The 22002-nt window shown below is 39.4% G+C and overlaps 3 protein-coding genes and 1 long non-coding RNA gene across 6 annotated transcripts; 2 read left to right on the top strand and 2 right to left on the bottom strand.

Moving 5' to 3' along the window:
- Window positions 1–1276: 1276 nt before the first annotated feature.
- Window positions 1277–8144, bottom strand: prrt2 (proline-rich transmembrane protein 2). Its single transcript, XM_015046975.1, has 5 exons — window positions 7873–8144; window positions 5441–5732; window positions 4342–4637; window positions 3563–3692; window positions 1277–2403 (listed from the first exon to the last, which is right to left on the bottom strand). The coding sequence occupies exons 2-5, from the start codon at window positions 5670–5672 to the stop codon at window positions 2387–2389; spliced, it is 675 nt and encodes a 224-aa protein (XP_014902461.1). The 5' UTR covers window positions 5673–5732; window positions 7873–8144; the 3' UTR covers window positions 1277–2386.
- Window positions 4830–8874, top strand: LOC106956255 (uncharacterized). The gene is made up of 3 exons (XR_001426740.1): window positions 4830–4977; window positions 6448–6464; window positions 8864–8874. It is a non-coding gene; the product is annotated as an uncharacterized LOC106956255 (long non-coding RNA).
- On the bottom strand, window positions 8333–17930 carry kif22 (kinesin family member 22). Of its 2 annotated transcripts, XM_015046968.1 has the most exons (13): window positions 17769–17930; window positions 17290–17498; window positions 16857–16984; window positions 16544–16695; window positions 15703–15912; window positions 14413–14809; window positions 13649–13769; window positions 13326–13446; window positions 12035–12215; window positions 10278–10369; window positions 9857–10054; window positions 9714–9773; window positions 8479–8508 (listed from the first exon to the last, which is right to left on the bottom strand). In XM_015046968.1, the coding sequence occupies exons 2-13, from the start codon at window positions 17475–17477 to the stop codon at window positions 8479–8481; spliced, it is 1878 nt and encodes a 625-aa protein (XP_014902454.1). In that variant the 5' UTR covers window positions 17478–17498; window positions 17769–17930. The 2 variants fall into 2 exon arrangements, with proteins under 2 accessions (XP_014902455.1, XP_014902454.1); XM_015046969.1 differs by lacking the exon at window positions 17769–17930 and having other exon boundaries at window positions 8333–8508; window positions 17290–17477.
- Window positions 17931–18124: 194 nt separating this feature from the next.
- Window positions 18125–21227, top strand: pagr1 (PAXIP1 associated glutamate-rich protein 1). Of its 2 annotated transcripts, none has more exons than XM_015046974.1 (5): window positions 18125–18407; window positions 18662–18841; window positions 19386–19722; window positions 20688–20776; window positions 20861–21227. In XM_015046974.1, the coding sequence occupies exons 2-5, from the start codon at window positions 18670–18672 to the stop codon at window positions 21094–21096; spliced, it is 834 nt and encodes a 277-aa protein (XP_014902460.1). In that variant the 5' UTR covers window positions 18125–18407; window positions 18662–18669; the 3' UTR covers window positions 21097–21227. The 2 variants fall into 2 exon arrangements, with proteins under 2 accessions (XP_014902460.1, XP_014902459.1); XM_015046973.1 differs by having other exon boundaries at window positions 18127–18407; window positions 18659–18841.
- The last annotated feature ends 775 nt before the right edge of the window (window positions 21228–22002 follow it).

The following is a 22002-nucleotide window of genomic DNA, read 5'->3' as shown; positions in this document are numbered from 1 at the left end:
ACTATGTAATTTATATCTACAGAATACATACAGTTGATTACAATTAAACTTACAATATAAGAAAGAAAATGTTAATAGTACATAAAATTTAGTACACAGCAAAAGAGAAAAAAAAAGCCTGGTTTTAATAAAACCCAGTTGCTGGAATCACAGTGAGGAATCACAGGTAGATAAAGGTTAGAGGTCAATTAAAAACACATAATATGACAAAAAGGTTCTACAGCTAAAGTTCTCACCCACAGAAACATTTCTGAACAAACATTTTACAAATTAGCCTTTAAAAAGGGGGGCTATACACGTAAAAGCAACACATCCAGGGTAAAAATAAAAAAATAAAATCAGCCATAAGGGAGTTTATTAAAGGACAAAAACGCTACAGGAGGTCTGGTTTTAAAGCACCTGTGGATAGAAACTGAGGTTACAGCTGCATCTCTGGTGACAAAATTGCAAAAATACAAAATCTTACTGAGTATTTTCCATTTAGTTTCTAGTGCAAAGAGTTGAAATAAAACAAAACTAACTCACAAGTAACTTTTCATCAAGATATAGGAGCTTGTTTTAAGTCAATAATTCCTTAATAATGATTTAAAAAATTACTAGTTCCACTCGTACCAAGACATTTTCCCCAAGTTATAGTGAAATAATCTGCCAGTGATGCGAGTGCTTTTTCATCAGTATCAAGGAATTATTCACTTAAAAATGTCAGATGTCTTGCTGAAAAGTTACTTGTAAGTTAGTTATATATAATTTCAAGTGAACTAAAATGTTTGCACTATAAACTAGACTAAAAATACTTGGTAAGATTTTGTGTTTTTGCAGTGAATAACAAGTGATCAGATTGTTAACCAAATAGTAGCTGCATTTCCATTACAAATGGGCGCAAAACTTTGTTAATATTCCGCTAACGTTGGAAAATAGCTAAATTTCGCAATTGTGGTGTTTCCATTAAATAAAAAACGCAATTATAATCACACATGAATAAGTTTTATTCTCGTTAAGTCATTTAAAAACATGCAGCGCCCTCGCCTTCCTACCACTTCCTGTTGTCTTCTTCTGGTTGGCAGCGACATCCGGTTGTGTGAAGCGAAGAAAAATGTTTTCGTTGCAGTTTTGTGAATTAAACCAATTTTATCTAAAATAATATTTAATAACAATAACAATAATAATAATAGCAGCAAAAATAGAGTTCACATTTGGAAAATAAATGTCCTTACTGGAAACATGCTAATTTCTAAAAAACAAATTTTAGAATATAAATGGTGGGGGGTTTGTCCGCATCAAAATGTTTTATTTCACCAATCTGCAATGTAAACACTTTTTGCCGTCACACGAGTCACGTGATCAACAACCGGATGTTGACACTGGCGCAAACACGAAGAAGACAACGACAGGAAGCGGTGGGAGGATGACAATGTTTTTAGCAACTTATGCATGAACAAACTCATTCAGATGTGATTTAAATTACGTTTCTTATTTAATAGCAACACCACAGTTGCGAATTTTTATTTTATTTTTTTACATTAGCATAATATTGATAAAGCTTTAGGGACATTTGTAACGGAAACGCGGCTCCCAACACACAGTTCAGCGTTCATTAACGGCGTCACCATTCTGTCTGGAAAGGATTGTTTACAAACGTTATAAAAAAGGTGAGTTGAGACGATGCAGTTTAACCGGACTGGATTTTGCTACAGCAGTGTTTCGCTCCCAGTGGCGTAGAGTGACGTAGCGGAAGAGTAAAAACACATTTCATATTCCTGTCAGGAGAGAAAGCAAGCAGCTTCCCACTGACTTTCCTTTTATTTGGCACGTATTTTCCTTGCAGCGTGCCTTCTGTGCGAGGTTTTCCATAATCCTAGTCCGAGTTAAACCCTTCCCTTCTCTCTTTCATCCGCTTTTACCGCCCATATGCTGGGGCTCAAACACAAGATGTGGGGCGTTTTGAAGTGCTGAAAGTCACGGAGGACAGTCTGAAACAAAAAAGGACGCAGTGTGGTTCAAAGTGTTTCTTCCACTGCATTGTAAATCCTGCAACTTCTTCCGTATTTGAGGGGATTTAACAGGCAAGCCGGTGCAGAGGAGGGCGGACTTGGCGGCCATTTTGTATCGATTGATGCTGTAGAGCCAGTAAACACTTCCCTGTTATTAGTCGCAGGTAGAGTTTATAAATCATTTTCTGTCCTCCGACTCGACACGGAAAGCAGCAGCATTTCGGATTATTCTCATTTCTTCCACAACAACTGAGGGGGTTGTATAGAGATTACAGGAATCTAAGTAAAGCGCTGTGAATCAGGAGTTTGACACACATCCGGGTAATGACTAGGCGGTGGTGCAGGTGAGGGCCAGACGTTCACTTCCCTTATCCGGTTTCATCCTGGGATGAAACTCAGGTTTTCACATTTACTAAAAAAAGAAAAGGGAGGCGTATTAGTCAGAGCTGTAATCTGCAACGTAATCTACAGACCACAGTTACATAATGAGGGGGAAAACAAGGGTCTGCTGCGTCCCAGAGGTTCCGAAACGGAGCTAATTAGGACGCAGGTTGGTTTAATGAGACCCAAAAGGCTGAGCGAACACGCAGGGAAAGATAAAAAAAAAAAAATCAGCTGAAACTCAACTAATATAGACGGAAAAAACACATTTTACTTTCCCTTTCAGGTTCCCCTCACTGTTTTAAAACCTCTGGTAAAAATGTGTAAAAATCATTTAAATAAATTTTACATTTACGTTAAAGCACATTAATTTGGTTGTGAATTATTTTATTTTTATAAAATCACTGATGGCATAAATTAACAACACTTTGCCACCAGAATTATTAATGCAGTCATATTCAGTAAATTAGAATATTCTGCTTGTTTGTCAAAATAATGTGCAAGAAGGTGCTAAACATATTTCTTTATTAAAAATGTTTATTCTAATGTCATAAATAACCATTATTATTTTATATAATATAATATAAGTGTCCAGTTTTCATTGGCTGGAAGCAGAAAATTAACATAATAGAAAAAAGCTTGAAAACATTGGAAATCTTCAAAAATGCGTGACAAGTTACTGAAATAAAACATATTTTTAATAATATTCTAATTTATTGCAATAAGTTTAAACATTTAATAAATTTAGAAAATAATGTTTTCTAAACATTTATTTCAATGTCTTTTCTTTCTCACATCTTTACTAGGAGGTCAAAGTGCAAACACGTTTTTTACTTTTTCAAAAACCCAAATCTATTCAAGTGACTGGAAGGATCACTAATCTGTTCTCAGAATCTTTTTATTTAAAATAAAAAACACAACAAATGCACACAGTCGTTCATGTTGTGAGCCGTTTACATACAGGAACAACACGGTTGGTAGAAGCAAACAGGACGAGGCGAGAAGCGGACAGAGGAACGCCAATCGGACCGCAGCATGCAGGCGGCTACAGATTAGGGCCAGATTAAGCTCTATATGGTGGGATGACATGATGGTATATTAAAGTGGAATAAACAGGAGAGTTCAGCTCAGCTGGGCACAGATACACAGAGGTGCAGTTAGGGGTTAAAGGTCAGATTTGGGACACTCACTGGCCAGGTTGACAATGCAGGCGATGATGATGACCGTCCCTCCTACTAGAGACACCATGGAGAGCATCTTGGCCACGCGACCCAGACGCACGGCGCCGTCCAGGTTCCCCTGCTCCAGGCTGTTCTTCGACTGGAAAGAGAAAATATTAAAGTTCGTTAGCTGCTGATGGCACCAACATTCGTTTGTCAGCAACAGAGACGTGCGGCGAGGAACCGGAGAGGCACCGATGGGTCAGAGAGACAGGATAGAAGATTTTAATTATGCTTTGATCAGGTCCATATAGTTCAATATGACGGATTATTAGGGCCACACTGAGAAGATAAAAAAGGAAATTACAAGAATAAAGTCATAAAATTACAAGAACACAATAATATGAGTGTAAAGTCATGGTATTATGACTTTCACCTTTATTCTTAAAACAGGATGACTTTATTCAGTTCTAATATTACAACTTCAGGCTGAAAATATTACGACTTTATTCTCATAACATTACGACTATTCTCATTATACTGCGACTATTTTTAAAATACTATGAGTTCATTCTTGTTATTTCGACTATTCAATTGTAATATCACAACTTCATGCTCAAAATACTACGACTTTATTCACTCAGAATATTACCACTAAATATGACTTTGTTCTCTCGCAACGTTGCTTTATTTTTTACCTTAAAGTCAAAAATATTCGACTTTTGAAACTCAAATTGTTCTCGCTGGTGCCCCCCGGTGGCCACACCCCTAACTGCATGCCGCTGCTTTTCTCCACCACCCGTTTTTACCATGATGGAGTAGACGAAGCCGACGATGTTGATGGGCCAGACGGGGCAGAAGCAGGCCAGCACGGACAGCAGGAGGTAGTCTTTGACCTTGGTTCGGTCCAGGGGGGGGTTAGTGGCGATGCTGGAGTGCCGGGACAGCGACGGCCGGGGCGAGAAGGCGGTGTAGCCGATGGAGCCCGCCCGGCTGCCCTTCCTGGTTTTGGCATGGTGAGGGTAGGAGATGGAGTGCTGCCTTCTGGGAGGGGAGGAAATCACTGGAGAGGTGCTCTCTGCAGGGCCGGGGTGGATCCCGTTACCTGCACGTGAAACGTGACAAGGACAAGTAAAAAGTCAGCGTGTGTGTGTGTGTGTGTGTGTGTGTGTGTTCTCTTGGGAGCAACTCCATGCAGAGGGATTTGACTTTCCCAGAGCTTGCTGAGTAAGCAGCTGCATGCGACCCAACCTCCACCCACCCGCTGCCTCAGTTCGAGGTCAAACACTGCAAAAACACAAAATCTCATCAAGTATTTTCAGTTTAGTTTTTATTGCAAATATTTTTGGACATGTAAAATAAGACAAAACTGTCTGAGAAAAAGTACTGCGCAGATCTTTTTCAATTTTAACATGAACATTTTTTTTTTACAGTGTGCAACCTGAGTATTCAGCTACTCTGCTGTCAAACGAGAATTGCATAATTTTTGGTATATGTACACATATAGTTCCTTTTCATCTAATTAAACACTGCAAAAACAAAATGCTACCAAGTATTTTTTGTAGTGTAAATATCTCAGCACACTTGAATTAAGATAAAGCTTAGAACTTTTTGGTAAACTATAGGAGCTTATTTTAAGTAAATAATTATTCATTAATACTGATAAAGTTCTACTTCCACTGGCAGATTATTTCACTTATAAGTTGGGAAAAATGTTTTGCTATAAGTGAAATAATTTGCAACTTTTTCATCAATAAGAAGGAATTATTGGCTTAAAATAAGCTCCTATATCTTCCTGAAAACTTAAATGTAAGTTCATTTTGTCTTATTTGAAATCTGCTGAGATATTTGCATTTGAGACTAGTCAAAAATACTTGGTTAGGTTTTGCGTTTTTGCAGTGAACTCACCGTTCTTCAGTTTCTCGTTGATGACGATCACCAGTTCTCCTTTGGACTTGCTGCGGGGCGGCCTGGTGTCGGTCGGGCTGCTGCAGCTGTGCAGGAGCTCTTCTGCCCCCGGTGAGCCACACGGCATGGGGATGATGGCGGCCTGACTGGAAACGGGGTCGTCGTGATCCATGAGCGACGGCTGTTCTTCCCCCGGCCAAACGGCAGGAGCTGGATTCATGTTAACGGCCATGACGACGCCAAAGTTGAGCCTCTGATTCCGGTCCAGTCCTGTTTGTGTCTGTAGTTTAACCTGAAGAGGCATAACAGTGTAACGTAGTTACAAATCACAACTTTTGAAGCTGATTAGAGTTTTAGACCCCTGCTTTTCTAGCTTCTTATGGAGCATAGCTGTACTACAGTGACACCACCAAAAATAGACCCAGTTATGCTTAAAAATGGTAGATATCTGGTTAAAAAAAAATCAGCAAATGAATCAGAAACAACTCCACAATATTTGGAGTAATGGGTGTTTAAGTTTTCTAGCTTCCTGGGAGAACTACCTGTACTGCAAAGCTACAAATTAAGCCGAAGATGTCTTATTAGATTCGGCTGCCATGTGAATAAACTAAAACAGTACCACAGCCTTTGAAGCAATGGATGCTTCAGTTCTAAAGCTTTTCTAGTTTTCTGTAAGACCTAGCTGTGCTGCAGTGCCGACACCAAAAATAGTTTGTTATACTGAAGAATGGTGAGCACATAATAAAAAAAACAAAAGATAATCCGAAACATTGCCACAATCATTGAAGCAATGACTGAGCTTCCTGTAACACCTAGCTGTGCTGCAGTGCTAATAAAGCAAACCTGAGGAAGCTGAAATTGTCATAAGTTACAGTTAGAAATGGTTGACGTGAATAAACTACATTTATGTTACAACATAAAAGCCAGTAACATGAACTTTATCTCCATTTAGTGTTAAAAGCACAGAGGAACTTGGTAGCAAACAGAGGTTGTACCAACAAATTAAGTCGTTTGATTCAACAGAGTTAATTTATCTCTACTTTTAGAGGGAAATGAATTGTTCACAGTATTGTAAATTTACTAAGGGGTTCCTGTTTAGTGATCTTAACGGAGCTTCGAGGCTTCCCGCCTTTAGCTTTCCGCCATGACACAAACTCAAACTGCAGTACAATCCCAAACTATTACTCAACAAACAAACGCCTGTTTGTCACTAAAAACGCAATATTTACACATTCTGCCGTTGAAAACAATGCAGCTGCGCTGATAGTATGACTTTATTTACAACAGGTGGCTTTCAGCTTTGTTTGATCGTTCAGAAGTGGCAGCCGCTGTTTGTGTGGACGTGTCTTTGTTTCGTCCTCCACGGCTCTCCGCTCGGATCGCATCGATTCCACTCAGCTGCTGCTGTCACGATGTGGGTCGGGAATGACAGGAAAAGGGCAGAACCGCGCGGCTCTGATCATATTTTAATTGGGATGTGGTTTTAAAAAAATCAGTCAGGAACTGTATTGGCTGCAGAGTGTTTGTTGTTTTTAACGATTTAGGTTCGTTTTTCTCAAATATGACTTTTACCTGCTTTCAAACAAATCGCCTTAAAATAAAATCTGTAAAAAAAAAATGCAATAAAAAATTCCAATGGTATTCAATATACAGAAGGATCTGTGTTAAGTTTTTTGTTGCATTTAATAATTTTGATATACATTTCTGAAATGTCATGTTTAATCTGCTTTTAGGTGTGTTTTTTTTACATGCCTATCCAAAAGAATAATTTAGTCAAAGTGCAGTGCGCTTATTTGACAAGCTTTACGTCTATTTACATACCGATTAAATGCAAATATATCAAAGCAGACTTCACAGTCAAGGGAAAAACACAAAAAAAAATCCCATTTGGATTTTTTTCCACCATTTAAATCCATCCTCCGTCAGTATATTTACAGTTCAAAAAGGCAGACTCAGAATTACGATGATCCTGTTCGACATTCATCCTCCTTTATAATCACTTCCTATATCGCTGATGCTTTGCAAACATTAAAAATGCACCAGATTCATTATAAACGGGGCCTGAAATGTGTCCACAAGCCACTGAAGTGAAGCCGAGACGAGGAGAAAGAAAAGCGGGTCACAATGACATGAGGTGGGGATAAAAAGGCAGGTTTCTTTGATTTCACCCTGGCAGCCATTAGTCTGTGCAGGTGTGCACACAACCGCTAACCACCATATGGTTGCTTCTACAAAAGCGACTTGCAAAAACTAACACAAAAAGGACAAAAGGGAAACGGTGATGGACGAGGGAGGAAGGAATCGAGGCTTCGCGTTAATTAGCTCCGCTGCTGCTCATTTGTATTCAGCGGATGGTTATGGAGCTAAAAAGACGTCGCATATTAATTTAATGTAAGCAAAGTTTCCTCTTCCAACAGAAAAATCCAACTTACGGTTTTATTGCAACGCCTTGTTACAGCCGGGTTGTCCCTGGATTTGGCATCGTGGGGAGGGAAATTCTCCCCCCAAAAATAAAATAAGTAAAAATCACACGCAGTGAAACATTATGTTTAACGAACAGTAAAACATAAGTAAATCTAGTAGTAAATGTTGCATTGAAAGCTTGTTTGGTGAATCCTGGCGATGCAGTGAGCTGCGATGGATGGAGACTCCTGGATGGGAGGGTGGACCCGGGAGGAGGGGTGTGTGTGTGTGTGTGTTTAGTGAAATCCTCCAGGCTACGTGCAGGAGGAGAAAAAGGAGGAAGGTGGGGGTTGGATTAGCATCATGCTCTCCTCAAACCCGATAAAAATAACCAAAAAAGCAAAATGTTTGACATTTATCCACCGATAAAGAAACAAGGCGGAAATCCCAAAGATGTGATCACATTTATTAAAAAATTAAGACACGAAATGCTTTCAGGTGAGGTTTATTAAAAATGCACGCGAGTGCCGCCACCAGGCAAAAAGATGTTACTACAAAAATATTACAAAAGGAAACAAAAAAGAAAAAAATGTCTTTGTCACAGGAATTATATATATTTAAGAGTTCATAAAAGTTCATTTTCCCAAGGCACTCAAGATGTTTGCCTGCAAAAAAACAGAAAAGATAAATGAGCATCAAATATTGAAGCATTTCTATATTTTAATTAAAGTAAACATCCAACAAATACAAAAAGTAGAATAACTGATTAAATTTGAGTAAATAAGTAAAAAAGAATAAAAATTACAATATAGCAAATTGCAAGTTACTGAGTTAAACTATAGCTGATGAGTGGACAAGATGGCCGACTGCCTTTCCATAGCACAAAAGAGCTACATGGTTCATAGTACGCTAAATCAAAGACATTTTAACATTTTGTGTCAGCTGTGTTAAAGAAAACTGTGGTTGTCACATTGTTAAACTTGGACGCATTCAGAAAACATAAAAACAGGAACTTTTAAGGTAGCAGAATAGAAAAAATGTGAAACGATTCTTCATGAAGAGACGTTCATATAGATACGATGCATGTTGTTCCTCTTCCAGAAAATTTAGATTCACAAAGAGCTTTAACTCACGACAATCCTCAAAAATCTACTTTGCTTATTGCCGTCACCTTTTCCTTTTTACATCATGTTACGATTTGTTTTATCTTTTATGCTCTCAGTATAGTTTCTGCAGCATGACTGGGTTTTATCACATGATTAAGTCAGAGCGGGAATCCATCAAGTCATGCAGAACGTAAACACTCCACCTGCCGGTCAGGGCAACCAGTCAGGTTCTCATATTTAGTTAAAAAAATAAGAAGCAGCTAGAAACAGTCTGGATGCGGAAAACAAAGAAAACAATCGAAGAGGCCCAAAGCTGCCAGTAACAGATTCATCCCAACTTGTACGGTTTTTACTCAGGCAGCAACGGGCAACTTCCCCGGAGCGTCTGGATGTAAACAAAGGCAACAACAACGAAACGGATAACGGAGCGAAAATCCCGTTTCCACCTGGAAAAATAATTTAGCTTCAAAAGCAGAACTCTGGAATATTTGAACACCAAAATAAACAGATTTGGTTTCAGTATTTAAACATGAAATAGTTGCTATTGACTTCATTCCTACACACACAAAAAGCTTAAAATGGTTCATGTTTAGTTTGTTGAGTAGGTTTTTAAAATTATTTTTGAATAATTTTGGTATTTTTATTCTTTTTTAAAAGCATAACAGAAACAAAACTGATGTCAGGTTTCTTTCTGACTCATCCGTCTTTGTTATGAGAAAATTGAGCTGCATCTGATAATAATACTAAAGTTACTGTCAATTTACCTTCATGAAGGAAGAAAACCTCTTCTGAGTCATGCCCTCTATGTTTATCAAATCTTCCAACTGCAATAAACAAAAATAAATGGAAGTGACTGAGAGTCATTTGAGGTCCAGGATGTTTAATAAAACACTTTTCCTGCTCCTACCTTTGTGAAGTGGCCCTGGATTTCCCTCCAGCCCAGGATGAGTTTGGCCTTTTTGTCGCCGATCTGCTGCAGGCCTTTCAGCTCTTTGAGGCAGCCCGTATTCAGGATGTGCAGGATTTTCTGTTTGGACTCATTCAGAACAGACTTGTCCAGCTGGGACTCCCAGGAACTCTCCACATTTTCTTTACCATCTGGAGGCTGCCGTAGAAAAACATAACCAGATTATAATCTGACCGGCTAATTTCAACCGTAAACATGTGTTCATCTGTAACGGCTCTAGAAGACGAGGCCAGACAGTTGACCCATAAATCTGACATCCTGCAGAGTGTGTGTGTGTGGTCAACAGAAAATGCTCTGCATCAGCTCGTATCTGATGGATGCAACGTTGCAGATGTGCCAAGCCAAAGCGTCGGCTGCTGACCTCGACCAGGTCTGAAAGCTTCTTCTCCTTGGTGACGCAGACCGACTGCTTCCTGACGACGGCGAGATGCTGAAGAGGCTGGAGCTGAGACACTGCAGGAGAGGAGAAGGCGACATTTAATGCTTTAAACCCATTCTGCTTCCTTCAACATGTTAGGACAGTTTACAGCCTACACAAAACATGTTCATTACATTTGTTTTTTTTGCATAAAATTGAATTTTTTTCTGAATGAGTTGTTTCAGGGCGTCCTGTCTCTTTAAAGCAAAACAATCTGCTGCTGGCCACAGAAATACAACTCAACATTTACACTTATGAGAAAATGGCTGTAAACTTATGCAAAAGTATACAACTGTACATCTATGAAAAGCAGAAGTGGAGCCTTCTGTACAACCAACAAAAAGGCAGCAAGTGGTTTCTGGATGCAAGTAAACAAAACACTTTTCTTTTCCAGCAGCCATTGTAGAGCACACAGTGGTAAAACCAGCTGATCAAATGTGCTGGTGTTCAGCTTGGGTTGCTAGGTAACAGGCGGAACTCACTGGGGTTGCTAGGCAACGGCGCAGTGCTCTCTTATAGCTAAAGGGATGGATGTTTAATTGCTTGGGCTGTTTTTAGAAGCAGAACGAAAAGGGTGTAGATATCCGAGTAAACTTGAAATCAGACAAAACTGATTTCCAAGTAACTTTATAAAAGTTTGCTTTGAGTAAATAACTCATTAATACTGATGATAAAGTGCTAGTTTCACTGGCAGATTGTTTTTGAAACGGCTCATTTTCCAGACATCAAAAGCAGATGAGCGCTTTGTTATGTTTAAATAAACAGCTGAAACCAAAATGGAAAAACAAAAACATGCCACATTTTCAGATAATCATTTTCCTCCGTTTCACTGAGGGCTTTAAGCGCCACAGTGATGATAAACAGTTTTAAACGGAGGAAAGAAAACGGTGACGGTTTTCTGGGCTTCACGCCACGATGCTGAGGAGGGGAAACATTACTCCCCTCCTCATCGTCATCTGACCCGTTACTGGCTGCAGAACCGTAGCAGAGTTCTTGGATCATTTCACATCTCATCGATGAACGTGACAAAAATCAGAGCCAAACAAACTTTATGGAAGCAGAAACTATGGAGCTCTGTGCCAAATGTATCACATTTAGCTCCGTCTGATTCAAAGACGTTTAGAGGACAGAAGAGCCTGCCGTTAATTAAGAATGTAACTTTTAATAGGGCTGAGCGATGCAGCTTAAGAAAATTACCGGTTTTTTCTAATCAGATTTGACTTTAATTTTATTCTCATCCTTTCTATTCCAAAAAAAGGAAAAAAAATCCAAATGACTTTTTTTCTGCGAGTTGCGATTTAGTATCAGAGCCAGACTACAAGATTCATTTAATTACGAAAATACAGTCATAATCTTATCAGAATAAAGACACAAATTCACTAGAACGTCTTAAAATTGGGAGGAAAAAGTTGTTTTAACAAGAGAAATATCTTGGTTATTTTTTATGTTGAAAATTTTATTATTGTACTAAAAAAACAGAAATATAGCCTGAGACTTATATTATGCGATAGATTTGACCCATATTTAAGTAAAAGCTGTAAAACACACTTATCAAACAAAATGGTAGACATTGGTTGAATAAAAAAGAAAAAAAAAAAATCCTAATTTTCCAATAATTAAATCTTCAAAAGCCAAAAATTGGATAAAGATGGATTCACCGCCCTCCTCCTCCATAACAAAACGGTTTCCATCGTTCTGACCTTGCATCGGTTGGACCACCGCCTGCTGCTTGTTGGGTTTTGTAACGTTTGGCTGTTTCCTCTGCAGGGGAGCCAGAGTGTTCTTGAACGCAGCTTCATCTTTCGAACTTGACTTTTCCTTCGCCAGCTGGCTGAGCAACGTCGCCTTTCTCTCAAACTCCCTCTGCTTCTCTTTCAGCTCCTGCAGCAACAAAAACATGAAATCTGAATCACAGCGGCATCAGCCGAGCTTGTGAGCAGAAAGTTTTACTTTTTTAGGCTTTTACATCCAGATTCCCCAGCAAACAGAACAGATTAACTAAATGGGCCGAGCAGAGACTGAACATTTCAGACACCTGCTGGGTTTCCTGGACTACCCTGATGTAATTTGGTTTTTCTCAGCAATTACCAACAATTTCAATAATATTATCAAAATAAAGCAAACTCTTGGAGGAGACTCCAAAGTGTCACAGCAGCTGTGACAGTTTCAGGAAAATGTGGATGAACATAAAATAATTTGGATGTTTTGTAAATCTGCAGATTTTTTTTTTTGCATTAAACAGTATAAAAAACCTTTTAGAAATATGAAATAAGGCTACAAACTTTTAGAAACCATAGATCCACATGTAGACATTACCCGTGTACAGACTGATGCAGCTGAGGTAAACTAAAGCTAATTTAGACAAGTTTCAGTAAAGAAAAAAATAAGACAAAATGCGTAGATCTTTTGCATTTGGCACCATCTACAAAACTGTGATTTCATGTTTTTAGTTAAATTTCTGAAATGAATAAAAATAAAGTACATTTTACTGAAGAACAAAAATCAAAATGACCAAAATATATAGTTTTTGGCACCACCAGAGTTCCATACAATATATTTTGCTAAGCAACATCAATACTTTACATTCGTACAAATTGGTTGCATGCTGTGCGGTCGGATGCTGGAGGCATTTCCTTCTTTTGTTGTGATTAAAGTTCTGACCCAACCGGCTCCAGAATCGACTTTTCTGGTGAAATATAAACATTTCGGAGCTTCAGTCGTGACGCCATCTTGGATATTTTCTAATGCAAAATACGGCGCGTGTACGATGCGTCACGGGAACCAATAAGCAGAACCGTTACGTACGCAGCCCAACGATTCCAAGTAACTGAACTACTAAGAACCGGTTCTGGATTCTCATCCCCAGTCAGACTTCTTCCTGTTCATCACAGGTGTCATGTCGGACTTCATTTGACACTCCGTCAAACAAAGTGTTACAGAAATATGGAACATTTGGACAGGAGCCCAGAGAGATGCAGGTTGGTGTGTCACCTGGATCTCTTTGCGTGACTGGGCCACGTCCTTCAGGACGCTCTGCCGGTTTCTGTCCTGGCAGCTCATCATCAGCTTTTCCAGCGCTATCAGCCGCTCCATCACCGACGGTTCTGACAAACTGAAACAGAACCAAACCCAGAGAAGGGGAGTAAATGCACTGAGACAGGGGTCAGAGTTCAGGACTGTAGCGCCACACAAAGATGGGCTCCAGAGCATTAAAGGTTTCCTCTCATTGTAACCTTGAGCTTTGACATTTCAGAGCAAATCGGGTTTGTGAGAAGTGAAAACGGGCCGATCAGATGTTAACTGGGATCTTTAACCTGTGGTAATGCGCTGAGGGGGAGGAGCCGTCCTGCTCGGATTTCTTCTCTTCTTTCTGCTTCTTCTTGTGTGGCTCGGCGCCAGAACCCGCTGCTTCGTGCTCCTCTCTGGACCGCTTCACTGGAGCCGGAGGAAAATTAACAGCTTAGTATTCAGGGCACTCTTACATGGGCTTTAAGATTCTCCAGGGTAAAAATGGCTGCACTGCGGAGGATAAATTAAAGAAAATGGCAGCTTATTCCTGCATAAAGCATCCAGAAGGCGGGGAAAATAATAAATGAGGCATGTGATGAAAGAAAATCTGAAGATTAGAGAAAACTGCTCACCGTTTTCTCCTGTCTTGTGGCATGACTGCCATCTAGTGGCTACTTAGCCAAAGTGAGGTTTCTCCATCAGATTTTACCTTTTATTCCCTTTAACCTTCATTTATCTGCGTTTCAATGGTTTATATTAGGGGTGGACTTTTATTGTATCATTTACCATGATAAATAAGCAATTATTAATTCTTATCACGATAAATTAAAACTAATGATGTTAAAAAACCCAAAGCTGTCCTTATTGTCAGGATTGATAGTTTTACCGTTTCCTGCTCTGTTTGTTCAATGAAAGCATCAATAGATTTGAAAATACAGTGTGCAGATTAGTGATACACTTCAGGCTGCAGTGCAAACAAAGTCATCATATTTTCTTCAGGAGCATCTTGTGCGTTTCCATAACAACGATTCTGGCTCCTTTTAAGTCAAATTGAACGTCTCCAACTCACCTGGCAGCACAGGCACAGCCACGGTTTCTCTCGTGAATGGCTTGTTCACTATGAGCTTCGATTTGGCTGCGAAGTTCAGCGCGCTGAAGGTGTCGAAGTAGTATCTGTACTCTGGAGCGATGTTGGTGATCATGACGGAGTGAGCAGAGCCGCCCAGAGAGTCCTGCAGCAGCCGGGTCAGCTTGCTGTCTCTGTACGGGATGCGGGCGGCTGTGCCGGAGTTAAGCGCGTCCACCACTTTGCTGAGCGTGAAGAGGGACAGGTTAATGGCGCCGCTTTCCTTCAGGCGGATGCCCTGGTTGCCGGTGCGTCGGTTGTCCTCGGAGCCGGCCAGGTCCACCAAGTACAGCTTCCCCGTCTGCTGTCGGTGGGGCAAGGCCCGCTGAGTCCGGACCACCTGGACGGATTGAAAAACAGCAACATGAAGGTCGGACAGGAACAAAAATAAAAAATTTCTCTTAGAAAAGGTTAAAGAATCCTGCAGGACTCCAGAAAACATCTTCAAATGGAAGCAGCAGAAACACTCCTGAATAAAAATGAGAAAATCTAAACCAGGGTGCCCAAAGTGCGGTCCAGGGGCCATTTATGGCCCTCTGAATGATTCTGGGTGGCCCGTGGTCACAGGTGATGCAGATTTAAAAGGGATGTTGGAGTGAAGTTTTCACTTCATGTTTTGCTTTTAATTTATTTGCAAAGGGGACCAAAAATATTCAGAGGTTTCAACTAAAATTCACACCTATTAAATAAACTTGAGGTCCAAAGAGCCTCGGGTTGAAGACTTCTGCTCTGGTTCAATGAAAATGTGGAAGCAATAATTTAGAAGGAAAATACCCAGATGCCCCATAAAATAACCTGTATTAGTTAATATGGGGGAAAAATACTTTACAACTGAACAGTTTGATATCTGATGGATATCACGAAAGCCAAAAATAAATTACGATTTCTACTAAATATTGCAAATCCATCTTAGTTAAACAGAATATAATGAATTCATTCAATATTTTAGATGTGTAATAAAGTGTGACTCAAACTTTTGGTATCTGGAATCCCGTACGTCATGTTAAAAACTACAGAAAGAAACAGATTTAACAAGAACAGGATGAGGAGTTTGTATCTCTCCGGTTTTTGTCCCGAGAAGCACAGGAGTTGCTAACGGGAGTGTTGCAGGAGAGAATTGATTTTAGCACCAGCTACCAAATCCTGGTCTACTGCACAGAGACCACGACCTGTTAAGATGCTGTCAGACTTCATATAATGATGAACATCATTTTAGAGCAAATGATGTCAGACCTTGATGAGCAGAATAGCGTGACTTCGACTGGACCGCTGGTTTAACTTGGTGGAAGCTGTGGTCCGGTTCAGAGTCGCAGGGATAAAATGTTTGTCGAAATCGGAGAAAGAGGAGATGGCCGTGTGGGTGAGGCCAGGAATGAGAATGTTCTTGTCCTTATTCTCTCTGATCGGCAAATCCTGGGAGTTTGGTGATAGAAGGTCGAGAACCTGAGGGGACAGAAGGTTGTGATGGATTAAACAAAGCTAAAATGCTTAGCTTTGAAAATAACGCAGACTGAAAAAACAAAGAGAAATTAAGAAAATGTGGGCCAATTGCAATCCAGCTTCATTTAGTACTTTTTTTGGCACAATATCCATCAAGTATGACCTCAAAGAAGTTTTAGACATTTTGATCTGGCACCAAGAGCTAGAACAGGCTCCAAGCTGATTTAACTTCAAAGTGGTGAAAGCAGTAGCAATTTTAACAGAAAATGTCTGAATTGAATTTATTTATTTCAATTTCAAATCAAAGCAAAAAACAAAAATTAAATTAGCTTCTAAATTTAATGATTAGCTAAATAATTCAGATTAAACTTTTCCATAAACAAATGCCCCTAAACAAGCACTCCAGTTATTTCAAAAATTGTTTTCCAATTCTAAAAGTTTATATTAAAATTTTAACTTTATAAGCCAAATAAAAGAGCTACTGAAACAGAAAATGTTTAAACAAACTGAGTGAAACATGCTTTGAATTTTAATTAATTGGCAGAATTTCAACTAATTGGAATTATGTCAACATAAAGTCAGTTTTAACAATAAAATTACAGCTACTGGTGCGTTTCTGTTTAAAAGGCCGTACTTTTTCATTGTAAATTTCCAGATACGACATGCCGATGCTGTAGTCCCATCCTTCGTCCTCATCTTTGGCACTGACCAGATTAAAAACCTCACGCACCGCTCGGGGGATCACACCCGGCTGCTCTGCAGTTCCCAACATGGTGTGGGTCTTGCCTGTTAAAAAATGTAAAGAGTTAGGAGAAAAGCAAATATACGCTGCACAAAAAAGCTCAACAAGATAGAGCAACGAAAAACTTACAATCTCACAGTAAATTTCCTGATTCAAAGCACTTAAAACTAAAAATATTTACCATAATAAGACAAATTTAACATACCAGCTCCTGTCGGTCCATAAGCAAACACACTTGCATTTTGTCCATTTAAAATGTGTGGCAGAATGGGTTTCACTGAGGAAAGGAAAACCTCTTGCTGTGTAGTCTGCTCTCCATGGAAAACATCAAAACTAAAGATACAAATAAAAAATAAAACATTTAGTGCCAATTTACTATATTATGTAAAGTTCAGGATCCAAACATGTCCCACTTCATTTTTATTCAATTCAACTTCCTATAGTTTTGTTTTTCCCACCAATGCTGTAAATTACATTTTTGTATAAATATACAGACATATGTAAAAAGAACACACATAAAAAATACTGAAAATGGATGATGATCATTTTAGTTCGAGTAGCTTTCACCAGTGAGCCTCAGGTCAAAAAGTGATAAATTAGAGTTTATTTTGTTCATCAAAACGGGTAGGAACACTTACTGGTATTTCACGGTCTCCGTTGCATTCCTCCAATTAATTATCTCTAGGTTCTGGGAGTCCAGGCCTCGAACACAAGGGCCCTCGTCCTTTTCATCTTGTCTGCTCATGTAAGGCCGCAGACGGACTGCTACACGGACCCTGGAGGTTTTCTTGCTTACCCCATCTGATACAGTCAGACGCTGCGCCATCTTTGAAATTTCCCCAAAGGCCTGGGCAACACAAAGAAGTCAGATGACTTTTTAAAACGTAAAAAACAACCAACACACAAATATATTAAAACCCATTTAGGTGTTGCAAAGATAGAACACGTCTTAACTAAATAATCACTAACATAATATGTTAGCAACCGAAGAGGAGTTCAACGTTAGCTCTTAAGCTAGCTTCAGGTTAATTCACCGTTTACGTCCTACTAAACTAAAGTTTACAGGTATGTAAAGTACGAAATAACAACATTTGTAAATTTGCGTTTCAAATCTTACCGATATTAGCGCAGAACTTTTTAGGAAAAATAATTTGTTATCGACTAAACTCCAAATTCAGCAACATTGTTGGGGCCCCCTTTTAACTGTAACGGTCTAGCCAACGTCTGCCCAAACAGTTTTCAAACTAACAGACCGGAAGTGTTCAATGGCCAATCAGAATTCACACGCGCTTTCGCTGTTTCATCCTTACTCCTCGTATTGTAAAAAAAATAACTCGTGTGAAAAAATACATACTTTTCAAAGTATCACAATAAGAATTTAATTATATTCGCATTGGCTTTAAAAAAATAGACGTAAAAATATGTCTAAATACCCGCGCTGCTTATGCGTACGACACAGGAAGTAACGTCAAGCCTAGATCTCAATCTAGTTAACCACAGCCATTATTTATGAGCATAGACGATCCATGTACTGTTAGATCAGCGGGATTTCTGCGTTCCAACACAACGAAGAAACTCGTCATTGACGGTTCCTCCAGCCAAAATGGCGCTATGTTTACGTCTCAGTTTAATCCTTTATTGTACTTAATAACATTCATGGCGAGATGCGGTGATTTTGTCGCTTGGGAAATAACCCGATGACCACTTCAGGTATAATTTAAGCGATCCACGAACCAAGCCGAAATAAGATTGAAAGGTTTGTATCTTATTTGATTGTTTTATGTTGAAACAGAGCTAGCGGACAGGCCTGATTGTAGCTAGCATGGAAAGTGCAGGATGAAAGTAAGTTTTGTGCTGAGTGTTTATGTTAAAACAAGAACTAAACGTAAAGATGCACAAACTGTTGAAAGCGAAAAATCAACTTTTACTGTCTGACTGTTTTCTTGCTACCTTCCCGTTTAAATGCTGTGCAAATAACGGAGATCTGTTGTTATAAACGTCCCCCAGCAGCATAAAGGATGCAAGCTGAAGCTACTGACTCTGCCCTCAGAGAGGGCATCGAGTCTTTGGACGTGAAGGACTCCGAGAAACCGGCTGCAGACAAAGAGGATGAGAGCACAGCTGAGCAACATGACACAGAGATGACAGCTGCCACTGAGGAGGAAGACTCTGCTGCTAAGGATGAAGCAGGTAACTCATTTAGAAGCAAAATATTCAGCTTCTACACGCGATAGACTAACAAAACATAAGATCAAGATCTTAAAAGTGTGGTGTGCATTTGACTTTAGACTCTACTGCCCTATAACAGGATTTACGGATTTATAACTATTATTTTAATAGAACCAACAATTTACTGCAATTGCAGCTGACAGTCTTTTGACTCTACAAAGTCATACTTGTGCAGACTGAAATAGTTTTTATATTGTTTATTTATATATATAATTTTATTATTTCACAAAATGGCTCAAGGTTACTTAGACTGGATGGAGACAACTGCCAATTGCAATTTCAAATACAAAGTCATTTTAAACATGGGTTGAAGGATTATGAGCCTTTGCCAAAGTATAGATAGCATTTTAATAACAATTGAAGTCAACATAGATACTTGATTGTGATATAAAGTGGCACCGGATGCCTGGAAAATACACGATACTGCCCCTTTAAGACAACAGGAGAAATAAGGATTTATATAAAAAGTAATATATTGTATTTGTTCCATCTTTAACTTTCTCAGATGAGAACACAGATGCAGCGGAAGAGGAGATACAGAAAGCTGAAAGTCAAGCGGACACCATCGGGGACGCTGAGGATGGGAAGCAGGCTGCGGTGGCGGGCGACGACGACTGGGAGCTTCCGTACAGCGACGAGGAAATGGAGGACCCCAAAAACTGGATGCCTGCTCCGACTGAGATTAAAAGACTCTATGAGGTCCTAGCTAAAGGGGAGATGCTGGAGCTGAACTTTGTGCCCCTCCCCAGACGGCCTCCAACACCGGAACGCACCCCAACGCCTGAGAGGAACGACGAAGAAGAAGCAGAAAGAGAAAGGGAGAGGCTGGAGAGAGAGCGGAAGTTAGTACCACCTCTGCTTCCTGTTACATCAGACGGGTTACTTCTTGTGGGGATGGAATCAATCAATTGTCAAGTAATGGTTTGTTAAATCAAAATTTGTAAAGATCAATTTGCTAATAACCACTTAGAGCAGTGTTTCTCAACCCTGGTCCTCAGCGCCCCCCTGTCCTGCATGTTTGAGGCATTTCTCTTCTGCCACACACCTGAATGGCATCTCTGGGTGATTAACAGGCTTCTGCAGCACTTGATGGTCATGAAATCATTTGAGTCAGCTGTTCTGGAACAGAGGCACATCTAAAACATGCAGAGCAGGGGGGCGGTGAGAACCAGGGTTGAGAAACACTTAGATCATCTTCCAGTGTTGTAGTTTGGCTGCCATCCAGCAGAGGGCGCCACTGGTCATCGTTAAGCAAACGGATCCAAAGATGGCGACCGTAGACAAACAGAAAATAAAAACGGACCAAAAAAAATAAGAGTCCGGTGTGGGATGCAAAATGCACTTTATGCGGTTCTGTTTTGAAATATAAACTCTTGAAGTTCCTTAAGTTAACAGAAAAATTGTAACAGACACCAATAAGTACAGTTGGTTTTGAGCGCTGTTGTGAGTTAAAGCACTTAGTGAAGTTTTAACATTCCTTCAATCACAGAAAGTACTCCTGTATAAATATCTCTGTTCACAGGGAATTAAGTGTTCCTCATATTTTCATTTTTCTATTCTGCAACCTAAAAGTTCCTGTTTTATCATATTGTATAAATGTCAAAATTTAATAATGTGAGAAAACCACAACTTTGTTTATTCAATCAGTGTTTAATACATCTGGCACAAAATAATACAAAATTTAGTTATGGTGTTTTTAAATTCAGCATTAGTTAAAAATGTTGCCTTTAATGTTATGGTCAGCAAGAGAACACTCCAGTTTTTAAGAATATGGATGCTTATCAATTAAATGTTTTTCATTTTTTAGGCCTCCAACTCCAACTGAGTTTGACTTTGATGAGGAACAAATGCAAAGCACACCGAAAAACTCCTTCCTCAGCAGACGCAGAACACCAGGTGAAATAAAAAAAAATCCACAGTAAAGACGAGAAAAACAGTCATTTGAGAAAATAACCAGTTTTACCCTTTTTTCTCCTGCAGGATCTTCCGGCCGCTCCTCCGTAAAGCGAGAAGCTCGCCTAGACAAAGTGTTGTCGGACATGAAGCGTCACCGGAAAATCGAGGAGCACATTTTGCGCACGGGGCGAGACCTGTTCAAGAGCGAGAAGAAGCTGGAGGAGGCGCTCTCCCCGAACAGCCAGAAGGAGCGAGAGAAGGAGAGGGAACGGGACAGCAACCCCAACACCATCTTCTCCCCGAGACAGAGGAGATACTAGCCGATTCACTGAGGAAGACTTGACCGAGAGCTTCTCCAGGCTCTCAGGAAACTGAATAATTTCTAATGTACAAAGTTTTGTAAGGGTTTTTTGTGTGTTTTGTATGACGATAATAAACATTTTAAACTGCTTATTGACTTATTGTAACCAGAATGAAGATTTCAGGTGAATGTTATTTGTATTTTCCAGATGATTAAGACAATCTGGACAGCCTGACTTGTAAAACCTGAGGGCCAACATAAATAAATAGCCGCCATCCAGCAGAGGGCGCTATTAGTCATCAGCCGGAGCCGTTGATGTAGAAGTAAAAATGGCGGCGATATCCTGAAACGGGAAAGTTACAGTTCAGAGTTCGGTGTGGGATGAAAAGTGTATTTTATGCAGTTCTGTTTTGAAACAAACACTCGGAAAACTCCATAAGTTATTACATTAATAGTTTTCATTCAGCATCAAATTCTCATTCAGAAATTACTGATGTTACGAAAGATCAGAAAAATTACGAAAATAGTTGTCCTAAATTACACACATTTGAAACCTTGTTTTAAAAAGTTTAATTAGCAAATTTTTTATGCATTTCTGACATTGCATAAACAAGCTTGTGAGTTTAAGCTTGCTTATACAATGTGCCAATATTTATCAGTTTAATCAACTGTCAGAATTGATTACTAAAATAATCGCTAGTTCCAGACGTAAATTACATACGTTTGAAACCTTATCTAAAAAAGTAATTTCAATCAAGACTGATTAAAAAAGGGTAATTTAATTGTTTGCATATTAATGTATTTCTAATATTGTATTAAGAGATTAAATGAAAAATTTGCAGAATGTCTTTTTTTTTTTTTTTTTTTTTTTTTAAAAATTAGTAAAAAAATTATTAGTTGCAGTTTGGGGGGGATTTAAAGGGTC

This window comes from Poecilia latipinna, unplaced genomic scaffold (genome assembly GCF_001443285.1).
Source record: "Poecilia latipinna isolate Pla-1442-1.1 unplaced genomic scaffold, P_latipinna-1.0 Scaffold801, whole genome shotgun sequence".
Classification (NCBI taxonomy): Eukaryota; Metazoa; Chordata; class Actinopteri; order Cyprinodontiformes; family Poeciliidae; genus Poecilia; species Poecilia latipinna.
The sequence above is the reverse complement of the archived record's forward strand: the minus strand, read 5'-3'. Positions and strand labels throughout refer to the sequence as shown.